The sequence below is a fragment of the Peromyscus eremicus genome, chromosome 22 (assembly GCF_949786415.1).
Source record: "Peromyscus eremicus chromosome 22, PerEre_H2_v1, whole genome shotgun sequence".
Taxonomy (NCBI): domain Eukaryota; kingdom Metazoa; phylum Chordata; class Mammalia; order Rodentia; family Cricetidae; genus Peromyscus; species Peromyscus eremicus.
In genome coordinates, this window is record NC_081437.1 from 19,663,999 (window position 1) to 19,691,883 (window position 27,885).

A 27,885-nucleotide genomic window follows, 5' to 3' on the forward strand; every position below is an offset into this window, starting at 1 on the left:
CCTCTCCCTTGCTTCGTTCATCTCCCTACCAATTTACCCCTCCTCGAAGAGGCTTTTCCTCAACATCTTACCTGAAATAATTGAAGACATCAATCTTTAAAAGTCTCTCCTATTTTCTGCGGAAGAGGAGGTAGAAAGAGTGTAAGGGTCAGAGAGGATGGAGGACACCGAGAAAACAAGGCCCTCTAATTAACAACAGCAAAGCTCATATGAACTCATATATATGCACAGGGCCTGCACGGATCTGCACTAGGTCCTCTTTGTGTTTTTTTTTTTTTGGTTCTAGACAGAGTTTCTCTGTGTAGTTTTGGTGTCTGTCCTGGAACTTGCTCTGTAGACCAGGCTGGCCCCCAACTCACAGAGATACATCTGCCTCCGCCTCCTGAGTGCTGGGATTAAAGGTGTGCGTCACCACCGCCAGGTTCCTTTCAGCTTTTATTTTGGCTTCCAGTTTAGTGTTTTTTTTTATGGGACCCTTAAGTGTGCAAACCACTGGGTCTCTGATTCTTGTGCCTTCTCTTGGGCTCTTCCCCTTCTGTTGGTTTGTCTTGTCCAACTTAGATGTGGTAGTTTTCATGTTGTCTCATTATATTTTATTTTGTTATATTTTTAAAATGAATGAATGAATGAGTGAATGAATGAATGAAAACTAAGCCTCTAGGGTAAAGGTTAACAACTGAATTGTCATTTATATCTGCCGGGAGAGGGAAAATCAGTTTTCTCTAATGGAGTGACACTGGGTATATCAACCACTCCAGGACAGGCTTCATGTTTAGGAGTAGTTGATCAACATATAATGGACTCCACAGTTGTTTTTTATGGTTTTGTTGTTGTTGTTTTGAGACAGGGTTTCTCTGTGCAGCAGCCCCTGGCTGTCCTGGAACTTGGTATGTAGATCAGGCTGGCCTCAGAACTCACAGAGATCCGCCTGCCTCTGCCTCGCAAGTGCTGGGATCAAAGGTGTGCACCACCATTGCCTGGCTTAGAGATCGTTCTTGATCCTTATTAATATCACCTGTCACATTCTGCCTATTGGCTTGCTACTTTCAACTTTCTTCAGAACCAGTCCCTGCAGGGCTCTCTTCTCCCTAGCTGTATTAGCTTTGGCCTACACCAAGCCACAGTTCCATCTAGCCTGGGTTTCTGCTGTCAGTAACCTCTACACTGAGAATCCTGTCTCCATCCTGACCTTCATCCCCTTCCTTCTTCATGGTGTACTCAGAGTGAACATTAAAAAACCACAAAGAGCCAGAGATTTCACTGCTAAACACACCCTGTAGGGTGTTGTCTGGCCACCAAACAAGGAAACAGAACAAAACAGCAAAGAAGGAAGAGCTCTGGGTTAAATAAGAATGATTATGGGTTGGGAGATGGCTTAGTAGTTAAGAGCACTTGCTGCTCTCCTAGAGGACCTAAGTTCAATTCCCAGCACTCATGTTGGGTGACTTACAACTACCTATAGCTCTAGCTTCAGGGGATCGAAGCCCTTTTTTGGCCTCTGCAGACATCTCTCTCTCTCTCTCTCTCTCTCTCTCTCTCTCTCTCTCTCTCTCTCTCTCACACACACACACACACACACACACACACAAATACGTAAAAATAAATCTTAAAAAATTAAAAACAAAACAGCTGGGCAGTGGTGGTGCATGCTTTTAATCCTAGCACTTGGGAGGCAGAGCCAGGTGGATCTCTGTGAATTCAAGGCCAGCCTGGTCTGCAGAGTGAGTTCCAGGACAGGCACCAGTACTACACAGAGAAACTCTGTCTTGAAAAACCAATAGATAAATAAACAAACAAATAAACAAACAAATAAATAAATAAGAACAAGTGTGAACACTCATACAGTATGATTTTTTATGTATAAATGAGATAGAAAATGTACATAAATGGAAAAAGTATTGGAGTTATAAAACTTCCCTATTGTGTCTCAAAGTAAAGAGTTGAGGGGGGAGCAAGCACAGACACACACACACACACACACACACACACACACACACACACTCATGCATGCATGCACAAGCACACAAGACAATAAAAAGGAAGAAAATGCACTGAAGAAAAGTCCCCCAAATTGAGAGAAGACATACCAAGTACCTACATACTGAACTGCTAATGTGACCACACTGGAAAACATTGTAAACCAGTCCACAGGAAATACAGCAGATAGAGCCATGAGCAAGTCATCTAGTCACATCTGGGGAAAGGGACAGTCCAAGGATGACTGTCTATTCTTCTCATGGTAATCTCCTGAATGAGGGACCAAAAAAAAGGTATGATGGGGTGATATATTGTATACCCCAATAAAGCTTGTCTGGGGATCAGAGGACAAAGCCAGCCACTGTATTAAACATAGAGATCAGGCAGTGGTAGCACACGCCTTTAATCCCAGCAATAGGAAGGAAGTTTAATGGCAGGGCACAGAAAGGTATATAAGGCATGAGTAAACAGGAAGTCTCTCTTGAGGCTGAGGATTTTGTAGAGGTAAGAATGTGACTGGCTTGTTCTGTTTCTCTGATCTTTCAGCTTTCACCCCAATATTTGCCTCTGGGTTTTTTATTAATAAGACTGTTTAGCAATTTGTGTTATAGTCTGGGCTAGGTTAAAAAGGCCCTGAATGACACCAGAAGCCAGGAGTGGCACCCTCTGATCTTGGTTTATACAAACCACCTGTAAGAGGCCTTTGGAGGACATCTGAAGGGACTGGAGTAGGACCTAAAAGTTGCATAATGAAAGTGTTACATCAGGTTAAAAACCCAAGGTTGTGCACTAAGTTGTTGAATGGTAGTGATTTGGTGTGACTGGAATGGGTAATTTGGTTTGGTTAACATTAATGACTAGTATTCTATATATATGAATATTACTTTTATAACAATATTAAACAGAAATAAAACTCTTTCTCCTTAGCTTAACACCTACAGATGATTTCCTGTTGCAGGGAAAAAATACAAACCCTCTTGAAGGCTTGTAATTCTTCCACCCTGCCTCCCAACAACATTCATTTTTTTTATTAACCCATTACCTTGAGCATAACATTTATATTTAACCACAAATAATATGGAATCACTTTTTTTTATTAAAAGTTTGTTCTTTGACAATTTCATGCATGTGTATGTCAACTTCCAGCCTTCACAGTGGGGCATGACAAAGAAGAGAGTGTATGAGAGGCCACACCCACCTTTTGAAGGGTTCTTATGAGAGAGGAATAAGAAAATATTAGATAGAAAGAGAGACCTAGTTGATGAGAAGAAAGACAGAAACACAGGATAGCTTCAGGAGGGCCTGGATCACTACCCAATGACCCTTTTTGTTTATTCAAAAGGACTTTTTATAACAATGCCAAGGGGTGGGGCAAAAGACCTCCCCCTTGCTAGATCAAAGCACACTGCACAGCCAAGTACAGACCCTTCCAAACACCTAGTAACCATGCCTGTGGTCAAATCATCCCCTTATGCAGTCCTGCTGGGTAAAGCAAGCTCAGATTCTCAGACCCTGAGTAAGTTCTCACTAGGAAACCTCTGTGGGTCTCCACAGCTCCCCCTTCTTAATATTTTTAAAGGGCCCTTCAAACCCTTCAGATAGACTATGTCTGTCTTCGGTTGTCTTCTTCTTCCTCTTCCTCTTCTTCTTCTTCTTCTTCTTCTTCTTCTTCTTCTTCTCTAATCAGCCTTACCTGTCATTGAGATACACTTTCTGTCAAGTGTACTCTGTCTTAGGTTGACAGCTCTCAAGGCTGACTTACCTGTCTCTGACTACCAGCCTCTGGCAGGGGAAGGTACAGAGCTTAACTCTATGCACCTTTGAATCAGGTCCCCACTAAGAGCTTGGAAGTAGCTGGAACAACCACAGCAATCCCTATGGCTGCCACACCTCCCAATAAAGGAGTAGAGAATGACCAAGATAGATGTCCTTTCTGAATGGGTCTAAGATGTCTATAGCAGCCTCAGTTGGACCAAGCCCTTTTTTTTAAATAAATCAATAAACTCTTGATGCAACTGCATCAAATACATCAGTAAACTGATGCAATTGCATCAAACCTAAAGACTCTCTTAGCATCACCAAACCAAGGTTCATCAATATCAACAGGCTAACATAATTCTAGCATAAATATTACTATACACAATTACAATTCTTACAAACTTACATCCAAAAGCAAACTCTCAATAGCACTATTTACACTTTACAAACTTTAGCAAACATTCAAAAGCAATCTCTTAATATAACTGCTTATATTTCATAAACTTTAGCAAACAACCAAAAGCAATTTCTTAATAGAACTATACAAAGCATAGGGTACATTAACACAAGTTAACATCAGTCCACTCAAATGACAAGAAAATATATAGACTGAAGAATATTAACTCCCCCTTTTCTTTGTAATTTTTTAAGCTTCAACTTGAGCCTGTGTAGAAAAAAACAAATTTCTCCATTTTTACATAAAACAGACAGTTCCATTTTTTTACACAAAACAGTTCATAAGTCACCACAGTTAATAAAGCATATATGCATGCACAAAACAGTTCATAAGTTATTCAGTTGATGATGTATATAGGTGAAATCAAAACTGTCCCATTTCTGAGGTTTGCAAAAGTTCAAAAAGTCAGTCCTAATACCAGTCCCAAAGTTCAACTGACATCCCAAGATCAGGGCCTGGCTTGTCAACCACCTTGAAGTCTTTGTGTAACAGTCCAACTCTTAGGCAAACAGTTCCAAATATGAGGAGTCCCATTAGCCAAATTTATTGCACTTCTCCTGAATGCAACAACTCAACTCAGTTCAAACTAGTGTCTCTGAAGCCTCATTCTCAGCCACAGAGGCACTTTCAGTTAGCTTTCCTCTAGGTGAAAACTGGTCCAGGGCAAAAGCTGCTAGCTGGCTGGGGCAAAGTCCTTTTAAAAGAGACCTTCCTACAGCCAGCAAACAGAAACTGCAAGGCTTTTGGCTCCTGGCTTTCACAGTCCCTATCTGTCTGTGCCTCTCGTAATTGGCACATCCTGGCCTTAGGGCTCTTAATCACCTTGTGATGATTGGTTGAATGCTGACCTGCTGCTATGAGCTACAGCTCTCAAGCAGCAACCTCAGTCCAGGAGGAAACCCAACTGCTACAAGCTGTGGACAAGGGTCCTATTAGCTGCTCCACTGGCAGTCTTTGCGCCCCCTGTGTGCTACCTCATTTGCACGGCCAAATGGTGCTTCAGCCTCCTCTCAGGCTGCTCCTGGCTTCCAGCATATCTCCACTGTTGAGCCTAGAACTCAACTTTGCATCACCTCAGCATTTCTCACTGCCATTCTACACAGCGGGTATGTCTCAGCTGCCTGTTTGGCTGTTACTTCTACCACAGTGTCTCTTTTGGGCTCTCTCTGCTGCATTCCAAGCTGCCACTGCTGCTGCCTGCCATTCACATCTCCTGCAGCATCTCTGCTCCATAGCCTCTAGCCATGTCAGTCTGGCTTTCTCCTCACTTAGGCTTCTTCATGGCAGCAGAAAGCATGCAGAACCCTGCTGCTTGTGCTGGCTCACTCAGCATCTCTGAGCTATGATACCCCATGGGTCTCAGCCACTGATTCCTGGCTGGGTCAACCCAGGCTCCTGCTGCTGCTTTCTGTGTCCCAGGTCCCATCTGTGCTTGAGGGAAAAAGCTACTTTTACCTTAAGTGACTTTCTTATTAAACCTTCACCATATCCCTAGACCTAAAGCTTACTGTACTCTAATATATCTAAGCCCACACTTTTCAAACTAAACTTCACCAAAGTTTTTTTACAACTTTAAAGAGAGAGAGAAACAGGGAAACATAGACATAGACAGAGACAGAGAGAGATATTTGCTGCAGCCTAACTTTTACTATTTGCTTCAGCTTGACTATATCTTATCTTATCTATCTATCTATCTATCTATCTATCTATCTATCTATCTATATCTATCTATCTCTATCTCTATCTATCTATCTATCTATCTATCTATCTATCTATCTATCTATCTATCCAGTTTTACTCCCAAAGAATAGAATACTACCACATAACCTTAATTCATAACCGGACATGTCCCCCTGTTTCCATGGTGCTGCCTCCCTCTCTTATCCTTTGTACCTATGCCCCACATTGGGCATCATCTGTGGGAGGCTAGCTCCCACCTTTTGAAGGGTTCTTATGAGAGAGGGGTAAGAAAATATTAGATAGAAAGACTTAGTTGATGAGAAGAAAGACAGAAACAGAATAGCTTCAGGAGGGCTTGGATCACTTACCCAATGGCCCCTTCCATTTATTCAAAAGGGCTTTTTATAACAATGCCAAGGGGCAGGGCAAAAGACCTTCCCCTTGCAAGATCAAAGCACACTGCATAGCCAAGTGGAGACCCTTCCAAACACCTGGTAACCATGCCCATGGTCAAATCATCCCCCCTGTGCAGCCCTGATAGGTAAAGCAAGCTCAGATTCTCAGACCCTGAGTAAGTTCTCACTAGGAAACCTCTGTGGGTCTGGACAGAGTGGAACTGGCCAGTGGATGAGCCAGCCAGTTGGTCTTTTGTGAATGAGCCAAGTGTTTTCTTGTTGTTACTCACTATTGATTTATGACGTTGGTTTATTTGACACACACAATACTATTGCCTCCTGCTTGCCCCACTTTTCCACCTCTGTCCATCATGCTTCACTGTGAGTGCTAACATTTTACCTAAGGGACAGGACAACCTCTCCTCCCCAAAAGTTTCAGATCATATCTGAATACCATTCTTAGATTTGGCAATTAAATGCCCCTCACTTTATTTTAAGAAAGGAAGAAAAGAAACATATCTTGTGTGAAGAATACCAAAGCAGAGTGTACCTTTTGATCTGTTTCCTCTCTTCTTTGCCAAGGTATCTTCCTATTTATTTTGGGAATGGGAATCAACATCCATAGTGACTGCCTGCTGCGCCAGCTTAGGAAGCCTGGAGAAGTCATCTATAAGATCCCACAAGGTAATGCCTCCCTGGATTCCCAGAGTCCCATTCTTCCTTGAAGCCTGCCTCAGTGATTAACAAACAGGAGGGAGTGTTCATGATAGCACAACTATGCAATCTATACACTGTGGCTTGCTTGTATCCTCCCCTGCATACTCTGTCCCCTCCACAAAACCTAAGGAAGCTCCATAGGGCTGTAACTAAGTTGGTAGAGTGCTTGCCTAGCATGCATGAAGCCCTGGGTTCCATCCCCAGCAACATTTAACTCAGGCATGGTGGTACATATCTACGATCCCAACACTTAGGAGGGGGAGGCAGGAAGATTAGGAGTCAGGAGTTCAAGGTCATTCTTTAGTACATAGTGAATTCAAGGTTGGCCTTGTTACATATGTACACACACACACACACACACACACACACACACACACAGAGAGAGAGAGAGAGAGAGAGAGAGAGAGAGAGAGAGAGAGAGAGAGAGCCATAAAAGATCTCTTTCCCATCCCAGGTAGGAAAAATCATAGTAGGTGACAGAGGGCACCAGGCTTGGATATAAATAGTGGAGAATAGATTAGAGCCTAGTATATAAGCCTGTCATTTACAGAGTGTGAGCCTCATTGTATTAGCAATGAAGCTGAGGATTTTGTTGTCATGTGAATACCATAGTGTACTTACAAGAACCTGGATGGGGCGGCCTACTGCATACCTAGGTTATAGAGTACAGCCTATTTTGAAATTTTGAATTTTTAAAAACATTTTTTTTTTGCTAAAAACTAAGAGAGAAACATATCTTAACCTAGGCCTACACATGATCACAATCATCAATATCATGTATTTTACCTTTATGTCCACTGGAAGGTCTCTAGGGAGCAGCATGCATGGAGTGATGGTCCCCCCACTCCCAGATACAGCATGGGACTATTTTATGGTTAACTTTTTTCTAAGTCGAAGAATTATGCTCTAACAATGAATAGCATAATAAGCATGTAAACCAGAACGTAGGCACTTAATATAATTATCAAAGATTAAATCCTGTCTATAATTATATGCTTGTACTTCGTCTGGTGTGTGCATGTGTATGTGGGGGGGTAATTGAGCATGTGTGTTCATATCCACGCAAAAGCTAGAGTTTGATGTCAAGTGTCTCCTTCAATTGCACTTTGACCTCATTTTGCTGATCCAGTCTCTCACTGAATTGGGCACTCATAGATTCAGATAGACTATCTGGCCATGGAGCTCCAGATCGTCCTGTTTCTACTTTCTCAGCACTGGGATTACAGGCATGTGCCACTGTGCCTGACTTTTATGTGGGTCCTGGGGATTGAACTCAGGTCCTTAGGCTTGCATAGGAATGACTGGGCTTGAGCTTTCAAACCATGGGCCGTGTGCTGGACTTACACAGCAATGACTAGGTGGTGAATACTTGAGGTCTGTTAGCGATGTTCGCCATCATGTGCGCAGTCTGTTGTTGATGTGTGACGCGCCATTGTGCAGCACGTGACTGCTGCTTCAGAGATCAAGACACAGTAAACTTGGAAGTGTCATTGGTCCCAAGAAACTAGGAATGAGAGTCTGACGAATGAGCTTTTGGCAATGACTCAGTCCAGGTGCTCAACACAGGCAAGTCAAAAGTGGTTTCCACCCTTCTGAATGTAAACAGAGCCCTCATTTGTAGTAAAAATGTCCTGGGTTATGATACGATGGTGTAGGCCGACCACCGCTGATTAATAATGACAAAACTGTTGTGATTAGTAATACATTTAAATGAGTAAGTATTATTCATTCCTTGTTATCTAAGGAACTAAGCTAGACCACTCATGATATCCATGGAAAATTGGACCCTCACAAAGTCAAGGGTGTCACGGGCAGGAAGACAATGTGACACGGTATCATCCTTAAGAAAAAATAATAGTAAAGGAATTTGGTCCTTGTTTCAGCCATTTCTCTCACAGCTGGGATAGAATACTGGACGGATGTACCATTATCTCACAGTGTCGAGGCAGGGAAGGCGGGGACACCTGGTGCCAGGAGGGCTCTTATCATTGGTGGCAGGAACATGGGGTTACTTGCTTGCATCTCCATAGCCAACTAGAAAATAGAGAACTTGGGCAGGAACCAGGCCATCTCTCCCCCTCTAAACCACCCCTAACAGCCTTCCACCTGCCAGCAAGGACCCATAGCCAAAAGTCTTCTGAAACAGTGCCACTAGCTGGGGACAAAGGGTTCACACAGGACTCCATGGACAGCACTCACATTCCAACTGTGCCAATACTTGAAAACTTCAGCTTAATAATTAAGTAAAGATGAGCTGGGACAGTTCTTAAAAACCAGATTGCCAAGGTCAGTTTCCAACTGCGTTAGGAGAGTGAGAGAGAAGGGCTTAAAAGCACATTTTAATGTCATTACAGAAGGAGAAAAGTTGTTTCAGTCACAACTTCCCTAGTTTAGTATGGCTCACAAACCTGGCGTGTGGGTATATTTAACGTCATTAGCAATGTCTTGATTTCTAGATAGTTCTGAGAGAGGAGATATCTGGTGGGTGGAAGTAAAACATCTCAATAGCAGCAGAGCTTTTCAACCCCAGCAGGGCAAATGGTCTCTGCTTTCAACTTGAACAGTGTTTAGTGCAGGGGGCCAGGTAGTGGAAGATCAAAGGGTCAGAAAGAATCAAATTGTTTCTCACACCTGTTAAGTTTTTGTTTCAATGAAGTGTGTTGTTTTATTTTGTGTGACTGGTGTGTAGCGTAAAGATCGCTCTTGGGACTTGCCAGGGAAAGGCTTGGGAAGGTAAGGAGTGACCTGAAAATGTCCTTTAAAATGAAACAAGACAAGAAGCAGGCCATCTGCACCTCTTGCTTATCTTGCTCAAAGCTGGTGGCCTAAGTTGTAAAGAGATCCTGACAATGCCCATCAGTAGATGAGGCCACTCCCCAGGATTCCAAAACGTTCTGCAAGGCAAGGGGCTGTTGTTGCTTTGTTTTCCCTTATTTCTAAGGGGCTTCTTCTAAACTCTGGCTGTGGAAGGGACCTCCCATCTTACATCTGTTTACCTATCTGATGGGGGAATGTCTTTTTGTATGCTGTGAAAATATGTTGCTCTGATTGGTTGATAAATAAAGCCATTTGGCCTATGGCAAGGTAGCTTAGAGGCAGGCAGAAAATCCAAACAGATAGGAGGAAGGAGAAAGACAGAGCAGAGGAGATGCTGCCAGTCAGGAGAAGCAAGATGTAAAAGTACCGGTAAGCCTGAAGCCATGTGGCAAAGTATAGATGTATAGAAATGGGTTAATTTAAGATATAAGAACTAGATAACCAGAAGCCTGCTATGGCCATAGTTTAAAAATAATGTTAGCCTGTGTGTGTTTATTTGGATCCGAGCGGCTGTGGGACCTGTGAGTGAGAGAGATTTGTCCTGACCCCGGGCCAGGTGGGACACAGAAAAACTTCCAGCTACACCCATCTTTGTGTATTTTGGAACAAAACACAGGGATACAGTGTAATAGAACTGCAGTTCTGAGTATTGTCCGTCTGATTCTCTGCACACAGGTGGCTTGTTTACGTATGTTTCTGGAGCCAATTTCCTGGGTGAGATCATTGAATGGATGGGCTTTGCCTTGGCCACCTGGTCCATTCCAGCTCTTGCATTTGCCTTTTTCTCACTTTGTTTCCTTGGGATGCAAGCTTTTTACCACCACAGGTAAACGTTTCAACAGAGGTGTGTCTCCATTTTGTTTCCTGTCACTGTGACTCAAATGCCCCATCAAAAGAAACTGAAGGAAAAAAGGGGTTAATTTGGCTGGGGTTATGGTCAGTCATTGCAAAGGTGTTAAGGGGGCAGGAACTCGAGGCAGGTGGTCACACTGCATTCATTCATAGTCAAAAGCAGAAAGCAAATGAATTAATGCATGTGTGCTATGCTCAGCTTGCCCTCTCCATTTATACCAGTGCTTCTCAACCCTCTTAATGCTGCAACCATTTAATACAGTTTCTCAGGTTATGGTGACTCCCCAACCGTAAAATTATTTCATTACTATTTCCTAACCATAAATTTGTTAGTGTTGTGAATCGTAATGTAAATATCTGCTATGCAGGATATCTGATGTGTGACCCCAAGAGAGTTGTAACCCACAGGTTGAGAACCTCTGTATAAATTTTATACAGTCCAGAGTCCCTCATTAGGGAATAGTCTTGCCCATGATTAAGATGGGTCTTCCCACAGCAATGAACTTAATCAGGACAATCTCTCACAGGCATTTTCCGAGACTATCCTTAATATAAACAGTCCCTCACAGGTGTTACCAGAGGCTTACCTCCTAGGAGTCAAGTTGACAATTAATGGTGTCACAAGGTTGTAGCATTCACATAGTATTCTTCTGCAAATAAAATTTTAGCACATGGAATCAGATGCACAAACACATGATAATGATTTCATAAAGGAAATTTGATACAATAATCACATGGTATGATTAAGCTCTCACTTTTAAAGCTTTTACTGAAGCTGAAATTGAGTTGGATAATGATAGCAGTAAATAAAAAAATAAAATAAGCCGGGTGGTGGTGGCGCACGCCTTTAATCCCAGCACTCGGGAGGCAGAGTTAGGCGGATCTCTGTGAGTTCGAGGCCAGCCTGGGCTACCAAGTGAGTTCCAGGAGAGGCGCAAAGCTACACAGAGAAACCCTGTCTCAAAAAACCAAATAAATAAATAAATAAATAAATAAATAAATAAATAAATAAATAAAATAAAAGGTTGTGTAGATAGAGGCACCAGAAGTGATGGGTGGGCAGCCATTGTGCTCACCTTGTTGAGGAGGGTTTCCCACTCTCTTTCCCTGAGGATGTAGTTAATGATTGATGGGAGAGAGAGAGACATTTTCTTCAGTGGTGTAGCCAGTGGTAAGGTGCCTATGTTCCTATGAGCAATTCTAATGAAACTCGTTGAACTGTAAACAAACCAACCAACCATGAAAATAGAAGGGAAGTAGTTGGGAAGAGGGAGGGGATTAGTGGGAGTGGGAGAGGACAAGAGAGGGTAACAGAACTGAATGATCAAAGTGTGTGCATTTACATGTGTATGGAAATGTCATAATGAAGCCTATTATTATGTATAACTTATAAGTGATAATAAAACCAAAATAAAAGATGGCTTCCCACAGTGAATTGGTTGGTCCAGGTTCCATGCCTGGTGATGGTTACCACTTGGCTGGAAACGTCAGATAATGAGCCAAGAGGTGGAAGAAATGTCCATGCTTTAATTCGGTTATCTTCCATCATATTTCTTGATGTGTGTTCCATGGATGAGACCATTGCCAGAGCATCCCAAAGTTTCTTGGTAAGGTAAGGTAAGCAGGTGAGCCCTGAGTGCTCTATCTGCTGGTACATGTTGGAACTGCAGGCATTTAAGGCATTCCTTTAGAGGAAGGTCTTAGACCTCTTTAAGCCACCAGGTAGGGGTTGAGTAGGATAAAAGAGGTAACTGAAAGTAATGCTGGGGAGGGAAGGGTAACGCATTGTTTACTTTCCCTGCTTACCTTAAAGTAGCTTTTGTCGGGAGAGAAAGCCTAGATACCAAGAAGGAACACATGGCGGACAGAATGGGGCCGAGGGCTCCTTAAGTTCTCTCGGCATCTCTGTCTGGCTAACGATGTCTCTAATAGTTTTTAGGATTAAATGAGGTACAAGCTCCTTTCTTCTAAGTGGAAACTGAAACCAGTTTGGAACTACACAAAGCAGCAGTTTCCCGTGACCTGTTCCTATTACCTCCTGGGTTGAAAGGGACAGGGTTTCAAGGGTTCATGGCCTTTGAGAGACAGCGTAAGAACCCTCCCACTTCAGGAGAATCTGCTGCCCATCACAAGCAGTGAGAGAATGGCAGAGGTCAGGGCATGGCCTGGTGTATAGGAGGGTCTTTGAAAAAGTGTAGACCTTGAAGTACTTGGTCAGGAAATCTACCAGAAGTTTCCAGCTGGTGTGATGTCAAAACCAAATTGAGGCCATCTGGTTATATTCCTCTGGGAGGAAGAGCCAGGGGTGTCTCTTTTAATAGGACCAAGAGGGCTTTGGGAAGGTGCTCATGAAGCAAGGGCCAGCCTTGGCAGGGGAGGTTGAGCACACAGGGTCTTTTCAAATCAAAGCAGTACAGGCCAGGCACTTCTGGCACATTTTTATTTATTTATTTGTTTATTTGGTCTTCCGGTTTAAACCCAAAGCACTTTAGCAGAGTGTATTTTGTCTTTATTATGCCTCAGGGGCCATTAGTTTCAACTAGTTAAGAGGATAACTTGGTCACACAGGGTAGAGGCTTTTTGTAAGATGCGTTAATCTCCTTCGACTGCATAAGAAATGACCCTCAGCTGCGTGGGCTTAGGACAAGGGAAATATCTCTCTTCTGAGTTCTGGAGACCAGAGGTTTGGCCTTAAAGTATAGGCAGGGCCATGCTCTCTGGAATGGCTTGAGGAAGAATCCTTCCTTGCTTTTATTCAGTTCTAGTGGGGACTATAATTCTTGGTTTTCCATGGTTGGGGCAAACGCCTCATTCTAATCTCTGCCAGTCTGCCTGTGACCTTCCCATCCTGGGTATCTTCTTGTCTCTTTTCAGATCTATGGGACTAAGGTCCACCTGCATTGGTATGAGCTATTTTAATTAATTACATCTGCAACGACCACAGTTCCAAAACAAGATTGCATCCTCAGGTGTTGGGAGTAAGGACTTCACCTTACCCTTTAGGGGGTAAAATCCATAGCAATCCATAGTAACAGCGGCATAGGAATCTATAGCAATAGTGGCATTCCCAAGCTTTAGGAAGGGATCTTTTCTAAAAAATACTGCCAATTCTCTGAAGTTAACTTTGCCCACAGCTTTTTGTTAATTCATTTTTTTATTAGCATGTGTTAGTTAGACACAATAGTGAGCCTCATGGCATTTTCATACATATATAATGTATTTTATCCAATTCATTGTTTGTTACTCTTTATTGTTTCCCTCTTGCTCTTAAATGTTTTTACCTTATTTTTAAGGGTTTATTTTTTATTTTATTTACACGTGTTATGTGTATCTGTGTGTTTATATGCACGTGTGTGTGTGTGTGTGTGTGTGTGTGCGTGTGCGCACGCACGCCCAGGAGAGGACCTCAGGTTCCTGGAGCTGAATTACAGGCAGAGAGTTATAAGCCAGTGGACATGGGTGCTGGCAACCACACTCAGGTTCTCTAGAAGACCAACAAGTGCTCTTCACTGCTGAGCTATTTCTCTAGTCCTATTTATTTACTTTCATGACTGAGTGAGTCTCATAGAGTTGCTTACAAGATCCTGTGTAAGGGGGTGTTTACGAGAGCATGGGATCCTTGTAGGTAGCCACACCACCAAAGAAAACATCTCTCCCTCCCTCAGCAACCATTAACTGCCTTTAGATCCTTAGGGAGAGGCTAGCCCTGCAAACACCTTCCCGCTAGCTATAGGACCATGACAGGATACCGACAGGCTCAATCTTGTGCTGCAGGTCTTCTGCAGGTCTCAACTGCTGTAGGATCAGGAGTGCAATGGTGAAGTCATGTTCTAAAGACAGTGTTCTACTTTGCTTCTTCCCCCAGCTTACACATTCTCCCTGCCCTGCCTTCCACGATAATCCTTGAGTCTTGGAGAGAGTGATCTACAAGTTCCTCTCGTGGCTGAGAACTCAGCAGCTCCTTGTTCTCAGCACTTTGACTCATTGTGAGTCTTGGCCGTTACTGCTGCCCACTGCAAAAAGAAGCCTCTCTGAATAAAGCCGACAGTAGCACTGATCTATGGGTGTCATCAGAAGGTTTCCTGTGTCCTGCCTGGTCCTGTATCTGCTTGGACCCAAGTAAACACAGAGGCTTATATTACTTACAAACTGTATGGCCTAACGGCTCGGGCTTCTCTCTAGCTAGCTCTCACAACTTAACTCAGCCCATTTCTATTAATCTATGCATTGCCACGCAGCTTCGTGGCTTACTGGTACTTTCACATCTTGCTTCTCCTGGCAATGGCTCACGGCGTCTCCCCACTCTCGTTTCTTCTCCTCTCTCTCCAGTTCAAATGTAGTGACTAACCTTATTCTGCCTCACCATTGGCCAAACAGCTTTATTTATCAACCAATCAGAGCAACACATATTCACAGCATACAGAAAGCCATCCCACAGCACTTCCCCTTTTCGGTCTAATCAAAAAGGAAGATTTTTAACATAGTAAAATTACATATAAAAAACAGTTATCAAGCAAGAATTAGAGCTACAATATCTAGTCTCTCTGTATTTAGCAAAATTAAAGAAAATACTCTATTGTCTATCTTATTTTTGTGAGTCTAAAATTTCATATCTAATTTATCTTTTCAAATACCACTACATGTGGGTGTACTCTGATGGGCTTTTCCATTTAGCAAAACAGTTGCAGTAGCTTTCCCAGTAGGGCCTATGATCTCCCCAGCCATGGGATTTTGTCCAGGTTTTTATTCCCAGATGTGGATTTCCTCCTGTGGAGTAGGCCTTAGGTCCAATCAGAGAGTAGTTGGTTACCCCCATTACTGACTTGCTACTATTTTACCAGTTGCCCAAAGTTTTTGAGAGGCTCTAGCTTCCTGTTGTTTTCAGCAAAGTGAGAGCCCAAATGAGTACTTCCTTTTGTCTATTAAAAAAAATCTGGTGACATACACACAGCATCAAATTTACCACTTTAACAACCTCCAAATGTTGAGCAATATCAAGTATGTTTGTAATATTGTAAAATCGTCACCACTACCCTCTGGATACTACTTTGTACTTATCTGCACATAAATGACCAACATTTCCAAGAGACAGACGGTAGGGAAGGGGTTGATGATGGGCACATGGTCCCCAGGAATGGTCAGATGCTAAATAACTGGCTTACCTTGTCATGGCTGTGCAGACTCAACTGTTGGCCATGACTCCATTGCATTCCTCATTATTCTTTCCTGTCTTGTCTTTTCAGGTTCTACCTCCAGACGTTTAAGGATTACCCCAAATCTAGGAAAGCCCTTATTCCATTCGTCTTTTAAGGAACCCCGATTTTAAGGAACAAAGCTTCTATGGGGGAACCGCCCAGCTGCTGAAAAGATAAACTGTAAAGTATAACTGGGCTGTGTCTTGCTCATACGTGTACATATCATGATGTGTGTGCTAACAGGTATCTTTGCTATTCCAGCTGCCTGAGGCATACTGAGTCATGCCTGCTTAACCTTTACTCCTGTCTGCCCAGGGAGCCCTAACCTAATTTCCTGTTGGAGCGTCACAGAGGCCCTTCCGTGAAGACATTTTCTCCTTAGCTATTCCTTCTGGAAGCTTCCTCCATTCCTCATGTTTTTTTCCCCCATTGTATGATCTGAAGACATGTGACTTTTTTTCCTTACTCTGTATCAATTTTGGGAAGTTCTGCAGTCAAAACCCTTTGGGCTGACATAATGAAAAATGAAAGCATAACATTTGCGGGAAAGTGGGTAGAACTGGAAATGATTATATTAAGCAACATAACCCAACTCAGACAGATAAATACTGCATGTTTTTTTCTCATATTTGCAGATCCTAGATTTTAATTGATACGTATATATGTATCTGTTTATATGTGTGTATTGGGGGGCATTATAGTTCATTAAATTAGCAAGGAGATCATGAGAAAGGAAAAAGAGGAGAAAGAGTAGAATAGAATATGTGTGGCATGAAAGCAGAGAGAGGCGGCTGCAGGGAGGAAGGGGGTCAGCAAGGGAAATGTAGGAAAACAGAGGAGAAGAGGAGGGGAGGGGGATTGGCAAAAATATAGTATGGATGAAAATGCCACAATGAAACCCATTACTTTGTATGCTGGTTTTGAAATAAATCAACCAACCAATTAGCCAACCAGCAAAAAAAGAATGTCTGGGCTGAGGGCAGTGCTTACAGAAGTAATTACAAGCATACTTTTATGTATACTCACAGAGTGGCAGAGATTCATATTTTTAAGTGCTGTAGACCCAGAGCATGCCTCAATTACTTTGTACTTATCTGCACAATTATCAACATTTCCAAGAGGCAGGCTGTAGGAAAGGGGTTGATGATGGGCACCTGGTCCCTAGGAATGGTCAGGTGCTGCTGATCTTCCTCCTCATTAGTTAATTAGGAAGATATGAAAAGGGAGAACTTTAATAATGGAATTCCCTTCTCTGACCCGTGTCCAAATGTATACAAGTGTCTTAGTCAGTGAACACCCTGATCTCCCAGGAGGTTTCACAATTCCTATTGTGTTATCACTGCTTCATCCACACCACTGGCATGGATTTTCTTGATGGTTAGTTTTTTTTTTTTTAACACACACAAAAAATATATAGCTATGAGTGACTCCTGAGGGAATAAAGAAATGTGTTACGACAGACATGGTAAACTTGTGTTTTGGGGAACTGATGGGAATATAAAATATCAGGGACACATCAGGTATGAGAAACTCATACAGAAGACAATAGGATGTTCACCTTGAGGAGATGTCTACAATGGTCTGAAGGATTTCAGAAGCTCCAGGCAAGTTTCTTCTGGAATTTCTTCCTTATGAGCCTTGAGACATTTTAGAAGATGTGTCCCGGCGGGCAGTAGCTTGAACATCGGTCCTCAAAGGTCCCAATGGCAGAAGCTGAGATCTGCAAGCAGATGTTCACCTGGGCAGAAAACCTGTTTCATTTAGTTCAGACAGGGTTTCACACATAGTTTTATTTTATCTTGTCTTGTATTTCAAGTTTCAAATTGTGAAAATTAGGAGGTTTCTACATAAACAGAAACCTTGACAATCCTTTAAAAAGTTGGAGGGAGAGGCAGAGAGACAGAACCTAATGGAAGGGGAATGTGATTGAAGTACTATATATACACTTATAAAAAATGGAATGAGACACTGAATATAGGCCAGGGGTTCTCAACCTTCCCAATGCTGTGACCCCTTAATCCAGTTCCTCATGTTGTGGTGACCCCTGACCATAAAATTATTTTTGTTGCTGCTTCATGAATGTAATTTTGCTCCCGGTATGAATCATAATGTAAATATCTGATGTGCAGGATATCTATGAAAGGGTTGTTAGAACCCAAAGGGGTCGTGACCCACAGGTTGAGAGCCGCTGATATATGCCGAAGGATCTCAGCATACTGAGCCTGGCTCCCATGTGAGAACTTGGGACAGAGTAGCAAATGAACTACCTGACAGTGCAGCCTCTCATGAAGGGTTGGCTCCCCTGAAGACGCTGAAGTGTGGTTTTGGGAGGAAGGGACTGAGTACTCTGAATCAGAATGGTTGAATGCGGATCTCCTCAGCCTCAGGTGTGTGGGTTCAACACTATTCGGAAACATGCTCGAGAACTGAGCACCAGTTTTATCAGGTGGTGGAGAAACCTACTCCAAGTTCACACCCGGGTCATGAAAGATCTGAAGTAGGATATGTAATGAAGACATGGATTGTAGTGTTCCAAGCAAGTGCTCTTGTTCATGAAATGTCTCTCAAGTCATGACCACCACCAACACTTGAATAAAAAGACCCAGGACGTCTGAAGCTATTTACAATGCATTGATTGAGCTGTGTTGTTGTTGTTTTTTTTATCCCCCTCCCCTCCCCTCCCTCTCACTTTTTGGTGTTGCTGTCTTTCTTTCTTGTCTTCTGTCTTCATTTTGCCAACCTGAAATTAGGGGCTAGGAGCAGGATATAAATTATGACTGACAGCTTCTAAATCACAGTTCAGAATCCCAGGTGGTACAGCGAAGGTGTGGGAAGAAGATATGCCAAGGTTAGCTATCTCCATGATTCCAATGATATCTGGGGTGGTGGTGGTCTCGGTGAAATACACTGTGTGTTGAGTAGCATTCACTAGAACAAATAACTGGCATAAATCATCTGATGAAGAAAAAAGGTTTATTTTTGGCTCATAGTCCAGGAACGTTTGGTTCAATTGCTTTGGGTCTGTAGCAGGCAGCACACTCTGATGGGAGCATATAGTGGAACATTTGTGTTCACCTCTCAGCCATTGAAGGAGGGGGAAGGGAAGAGAAAGAGACATGCACCAGAGTTCCACAGTCCTCCTTTGAGAACATGCCTCAGCGACCCAAAGCATCCCACTAGATCCCACCTCTTAAAGTTCTCCCTCCTCCTGGTGGTGCCGAGCTGGGAACTAACCCTAAGGCAGACGCAAGCTATATAAGCTTTCATGCGAGTGGCCAATTCTCCTGAAATAAAAGATTGTCTCCAGGATTGAAAACCACTTTCCTCAGACATTTTATTTTAGAGCTGGAGATGTAACTCGATAGAATGATTGCCTACTATGTAGGAGGCCCTGAGTTCCATATCCAGCACCAAAGTGGTGCTCATGGGTCCAGGCTCGACGATCAGAAATGCAGTCTCATCTTCAGCGACATAGGGAGTTATTTAGAGGCCAGATTAAGATACATAAGACCCTGTATTAAAATATTTTTTTAAATTGGATTTTTTTTTTCTTATTGACGTGAAGAAAAAAATCTAGGGCAATCCTCGACGTGTGAAAAATGCTCAATAAATGGCTGCCACCATTTGCCTAGTACTCTGACAAAACTGCCATTCGGCAATTGCATGCTTTTGCCACAGGAGGGCACTAGCTAGAATTTTATTCAGGTGAATTTAGTCAATTTACCAAATGTTTTTTTAAATCCCACAAAACCTTATTGCTATTTCAGCTTAGCTAAATTAACCACACACCTTCATTTTAAAAAAGTTTTAAACTTTACTGAGTGCACGTGAGTGTACACTGTGTGCATTTGGGAGTCAGAGGACAATTTCTGAGAGTTAGTTCGTTCCTCTCACCATAGATTCTGGGTTCTGGGGATTAAACTCTAGGAATCAGATTTGTGCAGCAGGTTTTTTTTTTCCCCCCCCACTGAGCCATCTTGCATCCCAAACACAGACCTTCCTAATTTAAATAAGTTATTTTCATATAATATGAGCTCTTCCCTTGATATCTAAGGGATCTCAGCCATCTAAAGCCATTGTTTCAAACCTCAGTGTTCTTTGTTGGAGGCTGGGACACAGACACACACACACACACACACACACACACACACACACGCGCAGCACGCACGCATCTTCATATATGTGGATATATATGGATATATATTTATACATATATGCATATATGTATGTATGTATATATTAAACATAATAAAATTCTGAATGTGTCCTCATTTCATAGACACATTTCCTCTATTTCTATTTTCCTTGAAAACAGAGTGCAACAAAATCAAGGGAATAGAGTGGAGGCATCCTCTGAGTGGCTTTCATTAAAACATCTTACTGGTGGTTAACTGCCAAGATGCGTTTTCTTACCCTTGATCAAGAAGCTTTCACAGAGGGAATGATTCCTGCTGGCCTGGAGAAAGTGGGCTTGATTTGATTTTCAGGATCTAGATTTAAAATGTGTAAGCTGACAGTAGACATCAGCTGGTCCCCTGCCTTCATATTATAGACGGAAACCCTGAGATGTATGGGGTTGAAATGCTTCCCCAAGGCGCCGAGCTAATCTGAGCATCATTGTGTCCCTTCGTGGGTCAGAAGTCTTTTTCACAGCAGGCTTCCACAAGAGAGGCCCAGCAGAACCCATGGATCGAACCTATCTGCCTGGGAATCACCTATTAAACATTTACTACACAAAAAACATTACTGGGTCTGGAGGTTGAAGCCAGGCCCAATGCAGAACCACCAAGCTGTACCCACAGCCCCGAGGCTATTGTTGGATTAGACATGTCTCTTGCTCTTGAGAAGCTGCCGTGTAGGTTAGTGTAGAAGTCACACAGGAGAAAACTATCCAGAGCCGAGTTCTATCCAGGCCCTGATTCAGATACACTCCCTCTTTTGCACATCTGGGAGTCATGTGCTTTGCTCACACCAGGAGGATCGGTGGGTACACAGGTCATGAATCTGTCTAACGTGAAAAGGAATTTCCAGCCTTAGTATAGTAGGGATGACCTCTATGCTTGATGACTTGTCATTTTCTCTCCTGCCTGACCTTTGGTTCTCCAACAGCCCGTGGTCAGAGGCCCAGGCAGGCCAAGGAGCAGGGTGATGAAGAATGTGAAGCAAATCCTTCTGTAACAGGTTGCTACTGGTTTTATAACAGGACACTATCTCATGATAAAGCCAAGAGGGATGAAGCCAAAGGGCAGTGTGGTGCTCGGATGATTAAGGCCCATCGAGTAGATTGAATTTTTGAGGATGTTATGTTTATTCTGTAAGCCCACAGAGCTGTGATCTAATAAGGTCCTATGTTATTTATATCATCTCTCACTTCTTCCCACAAACGTAATTTAGGATTGGGATAGCTGAAATAAATGACCGGGAAAGGTGACAATGTGGGTCTTGCTGTGTTGGTTCCTTTTGCCCTGGCCTTTTTATGTTCCAGGTTTGTTTCCGTTTTGTACCATCTGAGCCTGGATGATGGGGGATATCCAGCATCCCGTCTCACCTGGCTTGGAGCTGGGAGGAGGGAGGAAGGGGCAGAGAAAAAAAAATGGAAGCACGTGGGGAGCTCTATGGAAGGTTATGGAAGGCTGGTATGGAAACAATGCTAAGGACCATGGGCCGGAGGGCTCCCCTAGTATGGTGGCTTCTCCCTTTCCTTGGGTCCAGATTGCAAAGGTCCTGATGCCTTCCATGTGCTCCCAGGGAAAGAAGTTCCCCTGAGGGTTCGAATGAGCCCTTCTTACAGCTCCCTTTTCATAAGACGAGAAAGCACATTTGCTTAAACCCAAGCCATATGGCAGAGCCTCGCAAGAAATAACTCAGCCGCGTTTCTTTCAGCTCACTTCGTAAAAGTGGCTTTTGATCTGGCTAGCAGGGATTCTTGTGTGAGAGTGGTGAGGCGTAATTCTGAGATGTGGTTGCGTTCAGTGCCGTGAGGTAGGTGGGGAGAAGGGGATATCCAGTGTATTTGTGGACTTGACTTTCCTCCATTTACAGAGCCTAGAAAACCAAACCGAACCAAACTAAACCAAAACAAACCAAACCAAACCAAATCACTGACCTTTTCTTATAGGGATGTATGTATTCTCCTCTCCCATGTTGATTACATAGCAAATACCAATTCAATGTCATTAATCTGCTAATTAATGCTTTCTTTCATCATAAGCTGGGTTCGGGACACTATCTCATTAAAAAGTGTTCTTTGTGTCTGTCTTAGTTGCTCTCTTACCTCCCTATTTTTCTTTTATTGAAAATAGTTTTTTTTCCACACAATATATTCTGATTGTGGTTTTCCCCTCCCTCACTCCTCCGAGATCCTCTCCACCCCCTCTTCCACCCAAATCCCCACCTTTTCTGTTTCTCCTTAGAAAAGAAATAGGCTTCTAAAGAATAATGATGAAATAAAATAAGATAAAACAAAAACAATCAAACCAGAATAAGGCAAATAACCAACAGGAGAAATAGAGCCAAGGAAAAAGCACAAGGAACACATACAGATGCAGAGACACATTTGTCCACACCGGAATCCCATAGAAGGACAAAATTGATAACCCGCAATATATAAGCAAAAGATCTGTAAGCTTAAAAAAAAAAAAAAAGCCTTGACAAAGCATTTTGAGACAAGGAACCTCCAAAGATGCCACTTAGTTCGTTTTGTGTTAAACATGGGGCCTGCCCTTAAAAATGGTTTGTGTCCCTAAAGTTAGAGAAAACCAATTTTTTCATTTGTGAGTGGTTATCAATTGGAGGTAGGCTCTGAGTTAGGGATAAGGGCTTGTGTCCCATTCTCCTCTCAGTGCTGGGGCCCCAGCTGGTGCAGACTCGTGTGGGCCCTGGGCATGCTGCTGTAGTTGCTGTGAGTGCATATGTGTGTTGGTTGCTGTGGGATGTTCTGTATGGCAAATGTGTTGCTCTGATTGGTCAATAAATCACTGATTGGCCAGTGGCCAGGCAGGAAGTATAGGTGGGACAAGGAGGAGAATAAAGCTGGGAAGTGGAAGGCTGAGAGAGAGACACTGCCAGCCGCCACGATGACAAACAGCATGTGAAGATGCCGGTAAGTCACGAGCCACGTGGCAGGGTATAGATTTGTGGAAATGGATTAATTTAAGCTGTAAGAACAGTTAGCAAGAAGCCTGCCACGGCTATACAGTTTATAACCAATATAAGTCTCTGTGCTTACTTGGTTGGGTCTGAGTAGCTGTGGGACTGGCAGGTGAGAGAGATTTGTCCTGACTGTGGGCCAGGCAGGAAAACTCTAGCTACAGTTGGTCCTGCTGTGTTTAGAAGAGCTTGTTTCCTTGCTATCTTCCACCCCCTCTGTCTCTTACATCACACTCTTTCTGCCTCCTCTCCTGCAGGGTTCCTTGAGCTCTGAGGGGATGGGTTTGATGGAGACATCCCATTGAGGACTGAAAGTTCCAAGGTTTCTCCCTCTCTGCACGTTATCTGACTATGGGTCTCTGCTCTGGATTTGCTCCCATCTACCGAAGGAAGAAACTTCTCTGATGATGGCTGAGCAAGGCACTGAGCATAGTCTGGGGGACCAGCCCTAACTTTTATGACCAGGGATCTCTTGAGCGGGGAGAAGTGGGAAATAATTTAGATAGAAAGAGATACCTAGACAAAAAGAAAGACAAGAACATAGGATAGCCTTGGGAGGGCCTGGGTCAAAATCCACCAGCCCAGAACTTTATTCAAACAGTCTTTTTTATACCAATGCCAAGGGGCGAGGCAAAAGACCTCCCCCTTGCTAGATACAGCCTAGTGCAGACCCTTCCAAACACCTGGTACTCAGACCCGTGCTGCAATCATCCTTTTATGCAGCCCTGCTGAGTAAAGCTACTAGGAAACCTCGGTGGGCTCCAACAGCATAGCAGAACATTGTTAGGGTCAATTTATTTTTTTCATCCCTTTAGCAGAACACTAGTGTTTGGTTTTCCCCTATGTCCCTGGCCTATCTGGTGTCAGGTTCTTGGCCACTCGAGTAGTGTCAGGGATGGGTTCCAGCTCATGAACTGAATATTGGTTGGTTACTCCTACATGTTTTTTTTTTTTCCCCACACTTACACAAGCACATCTTGCTGGCAGGTCATCATTGTAGACTGAAGAGTTTATAGCTTGGTTAGTGTTTACCTTTCTCCTTTGGTAGCATGCAGGGACCTTCCAGTACCGTGAACACCAGTTAGCAGGGGTGAAGGCTGTAGGCAGGCACCAGCTTGACTTCTCTGTGTCCAATGATTTGTGTAAGTGTTGGCTTCAGCAATAGGGCCTGTCTTAGGGTTACTATGGCTGTGATAAAACACCATGACCAAAACAACTTGGGGAGGAAAGGGTTTATTTGCTTACACTTCTGTATCACTGTTCATTACCAAAGGAAATCAAGATAGGAATCCAAATAGGGCAGGAACCTGGAGTCAGGGGCTGATACAGAGGCCATGGAAGGGAGCTGCTTACTGGCTTCCTCCTCATGGCTTGCTCAGTCTCCTTTCTTATTGAACCCAGGACCACCAGCCCAGGGATGGCAAATGGACTGGGCCCTCCCTCATCAATCACTAATTAAGAAAAAGCTCTACAGGCCTGCTTATAGCTCAATCTTGTGAAGGCATTTTCTCAGTTGAGATTCTCTCCTCTCAGATGACTTCGGCTTGCATCAAGTTAACATAAAATTATCCAGCACGGGGCCTTACTCTTAGTTTGTGGAGAGCAACTAATAGCCTTACCAATAACCTGGGTTGCTTGGAGATTCCCATGGGACCCCTTTGGCCAACAATTTGATTAGATGTAGCCCATATTTCCAGCATTGGAAACTTCATTTGGTGATGAGAGAGGTCCTGTTGGGGCTCTGTCTCCCCTGTTAGTTGGGAATTTCATTTAGATTGCCTTCATACATGCATATATTTTAGGAAGCCTCTACTGCATTAGGTTTCCACATGGCCTCTCAAATAGCCCTTAGTTTTAGCCATTCCTCCTCATATCCCCCACCCCCCGTCACACCCTACTTCCCTCCCTCTCCCTGTTTGATTCTCTTCCCACACCAGTCTCCCCACCTCATCCATCTTATTTCCCTTCCTAGGGAGACCCATCTCTCCCCACCAGTCCCTTACTTTATACCTAACCTCTACGGGGTTATATGAATTGTAGCTTGCTTATTGAAGACTTAGCAGCTAACATTCACACATTGGCAAATATATACCATATTTGTCTTTTTGGGTCTGTGTTACCTTACTCAGGATGAGTTATTGTTTTTTTTTTAAGCTCCATCCATTTATGTGTGAGTTTCATTCTTTCCCCCCTTTAACGGCTGACTAATATTCCACTGTGTAAATGAACCACATTTTCTTTACCCATTCATTGATGATGGACATCCAGGCTTTTGCTAATTTCTGACTATTATAAATAGAGCAGCAATGAATATGGTTGATCAAATGTCTCTGTAGTAGGGTGAAGCATCCTTGGTGTATATGTCCAGAAGTGGAATAGCTGAATCTTGGGAAAGACTGATTCTCATCTTCCTGAGGAACCTCCACACTGGTTTCCATAGGGGCTGTACAGGTTTGTACTCCCAGCAGCAATGAGTATTTCCACATCTTCACCAGCATGAGCTGTCATTTGTTTCATTGATCTTGGCCATTTGGACTGGCATAAGATGAAATCTCAAAGTACTTTGATTTGCATTTCCCTGATGACTAAGGATGTTGAACATTTTTAGTGCAATTTGTGTTTCCTCTTTTGAGAATGTTCTGTTTAGATCTGTACTCCATTTTTAAAATTGGCTGTGTGTGTTTTCTTGATGCCCAGTTATTTTGCATTTTATATTAACTTTTGGATATTAGCTCTCTATCAATGTGTAGTTGGTAAAAATATTTTCCCATTCTGTATGCTGCTGCTTTGTCCAATTGATGTGTCCTTTGCCTTACAGGAACTTTTCAGTTTCATGAGGTCCTATTTATTAATTGTTGATTTTAGTGCCTGTGTATCAGTGTTCTGTTCAGAAAGTCTTTATCTGTGCCCATGAGTTCAAGACTATTCCACACTTTCTCTTCTATCAGATTCAGTGTATCTGGTCTTATGTTGAGGTCTTTGATCCATTTGGAGTTGAGTTTTGTGCATGGTGATAAATGTGGATCTATTTGCGTTCTGCTACATGCAGACATCCAGGTTGGCCAGCATCATTTGTTGGAGATGTATTTTTTTCTGATCAGGAGTCCATAGGTGTGCAGATTCAAGTCTGGATCTTCAATTTGATTCCATTGGTCCATGTGTCTGTTTTTGTACCAATACCATGCTGTTTTTATTACTATAGCTCTGTAATACAATTTGAGATTGGGAATGGTGATACTTCTAGCAGTTCTTTTATTATTTAGGATCATTTTAACTATTTTTTTTGTGTGTATATATGTGTTTTCATATGAAGCTGAAGATTGTCATTTCAAGTTCTGTGAATATTTGTGTTGGACTTTTGATGGGTATTTCCTGAACCTGTAGATTGCTTTTGGTAGGATGGCCATTTTTACAACATTAATTCTACCTACCCGTGAGCATGGGAGATCTTCCATCTGATATCTTCCTCAATTTCTTTCTTCAATGTCTTAAAGTTTTTATCATATAAGTCTTTTACTTGCTTGGTTAGAGGCATCTCTACAATATTATTTTATTTTTTGAGGCTATTGTGAAAGATATTGTTTCCCTGATTTCTTTCTTGACCCATTTGTCATTTGTATATAGGAAGGCTACTGATTTTTGTGTATTCATTTTGCTGCTTTGCTGAAAGTGTTCATCAGCTGTAGAAGTTTCCTGGTAGAATTTTTTGGGTTACTTATGAAGACAATCATATTATCTGTAAATAAATTGTGTCCCCTGTTCTCTTTCAGTGTCTTATTGCTCTAGCTAAGACTTCAAGTACTATATTGAATAGTTATGACGAGACTAGACAACCTTGTTTTGTTCCTGACTTTAATGGAAATGCTTTGAGTTTCTTCCCATTTAGGTTGATGTTTGCTGTGGGCTTCTGTAAATTACCTCTATTATTTTGAAGAATGTCCCTATGTTCCTTCTTTCTCCAGGACTTTTTATCACGAAACAGTGTTGGATTTTGTTAAAGGCCTTTTCTGCATCTGATGAGATGATCATATTGTTTATATGGTGGGTTAAATTTATTGATTTATGTATGTTGAACCATTCCTGCATCTCTGAGATGAAGCCTAATTGATCATGGTGGATGATCCTGATGTGTTTTTGGATTCAGTTTGCAAGTATTTTATTGAGAATTTTTGTATCTATGTTCATAAGGGAAACTGATCTATAATTCTCTTTCTTTCTTGGATCTCTATGTGGTTTAGAAATCAGGGTAACTGGCCTTGTAAAAAGAGTTGGGCAATGTTCCTTCTGTTTCTATTTTGTGGAATAATTTGGGGTCCCAGCTGCTTTCCTCCTCCTCACCTCAAAAACCTCTTAAACTGAGAATAAAAAGAGTCCCCTTAACTTGTTATATAATGTGCTTCAAATAACATGGAAAGCATAATTTTTACCAACTAAAACTCAAGAATAAGGAAAATGTGCTTACTTTTTCAATTCAACAGTATAAGTCATCGTTTAAAATAAGACATGGAAAATATGAGGTACAGAAATTGAAATGAAAATATAAATGGTCACTGTCTATAGATGTATTATTATCTACATAGAAAATTCAAAAGCATTTCAAAGTAAATGAGTGTAGGTCAAAGGAGAATGCAGCATATTTGTTGATGAAGAGACTTATATATAAATCAACAGCCTTTCTTACATTAGCAATAATCAATACAGAATGAAAAACATCTCTCACATAGCAGCAATTCCCAAAGTTATTTATGAATGAAAGATGTACAAGTCCTTACAGAAAACATTACAGAATGTATCAAAGGACAAATTGTTCCTGAGTAAATGGAGATATATTTTTTGTCTCTCTGTAAGACTGTTCAATAGTGTAATTGTGTCAAGTCTTCAACTACTT

General features: G+C 42.4%; 1 protein-coding gene across 2 annotated transcripts in view; it reads left to right on the top strand.

The window, feature by feature from the left end:
- Srd5a2 (steroid 5 alpha-reductase 2) overlaps positions 1-16,039 on the top strand; it is a 41,482-nt gene extending 25,443 nt beyond the window's left edge. Inside the window, exons 3-5 of one of the 2 annotated variants that reach the window (XM_059248555.1) lie at positions 6,850-6,951; positions 10,477-10,627; positions 15,897-16,039. In XM_059248555.1, coding sequence (XP_059104538.1) covers positions 6,850-6,951; positions 10,477-10,627; positions 15,897-15,963 — 320 coding nt within the window. In that variant the 3' untranslated portion in view covers positions 15,964-16,039. The remainder of the gene's footprint in view (positions 1-6,849; positions 6,952-10,476; positions 10,628-15,896) is intronic. The other variant, XM_059248556.1, reaches the window with a different exon arrangement.
- The last annotated feature ends 11,846 nt before the right edge of the window (positions 16,040-27,885 follow it).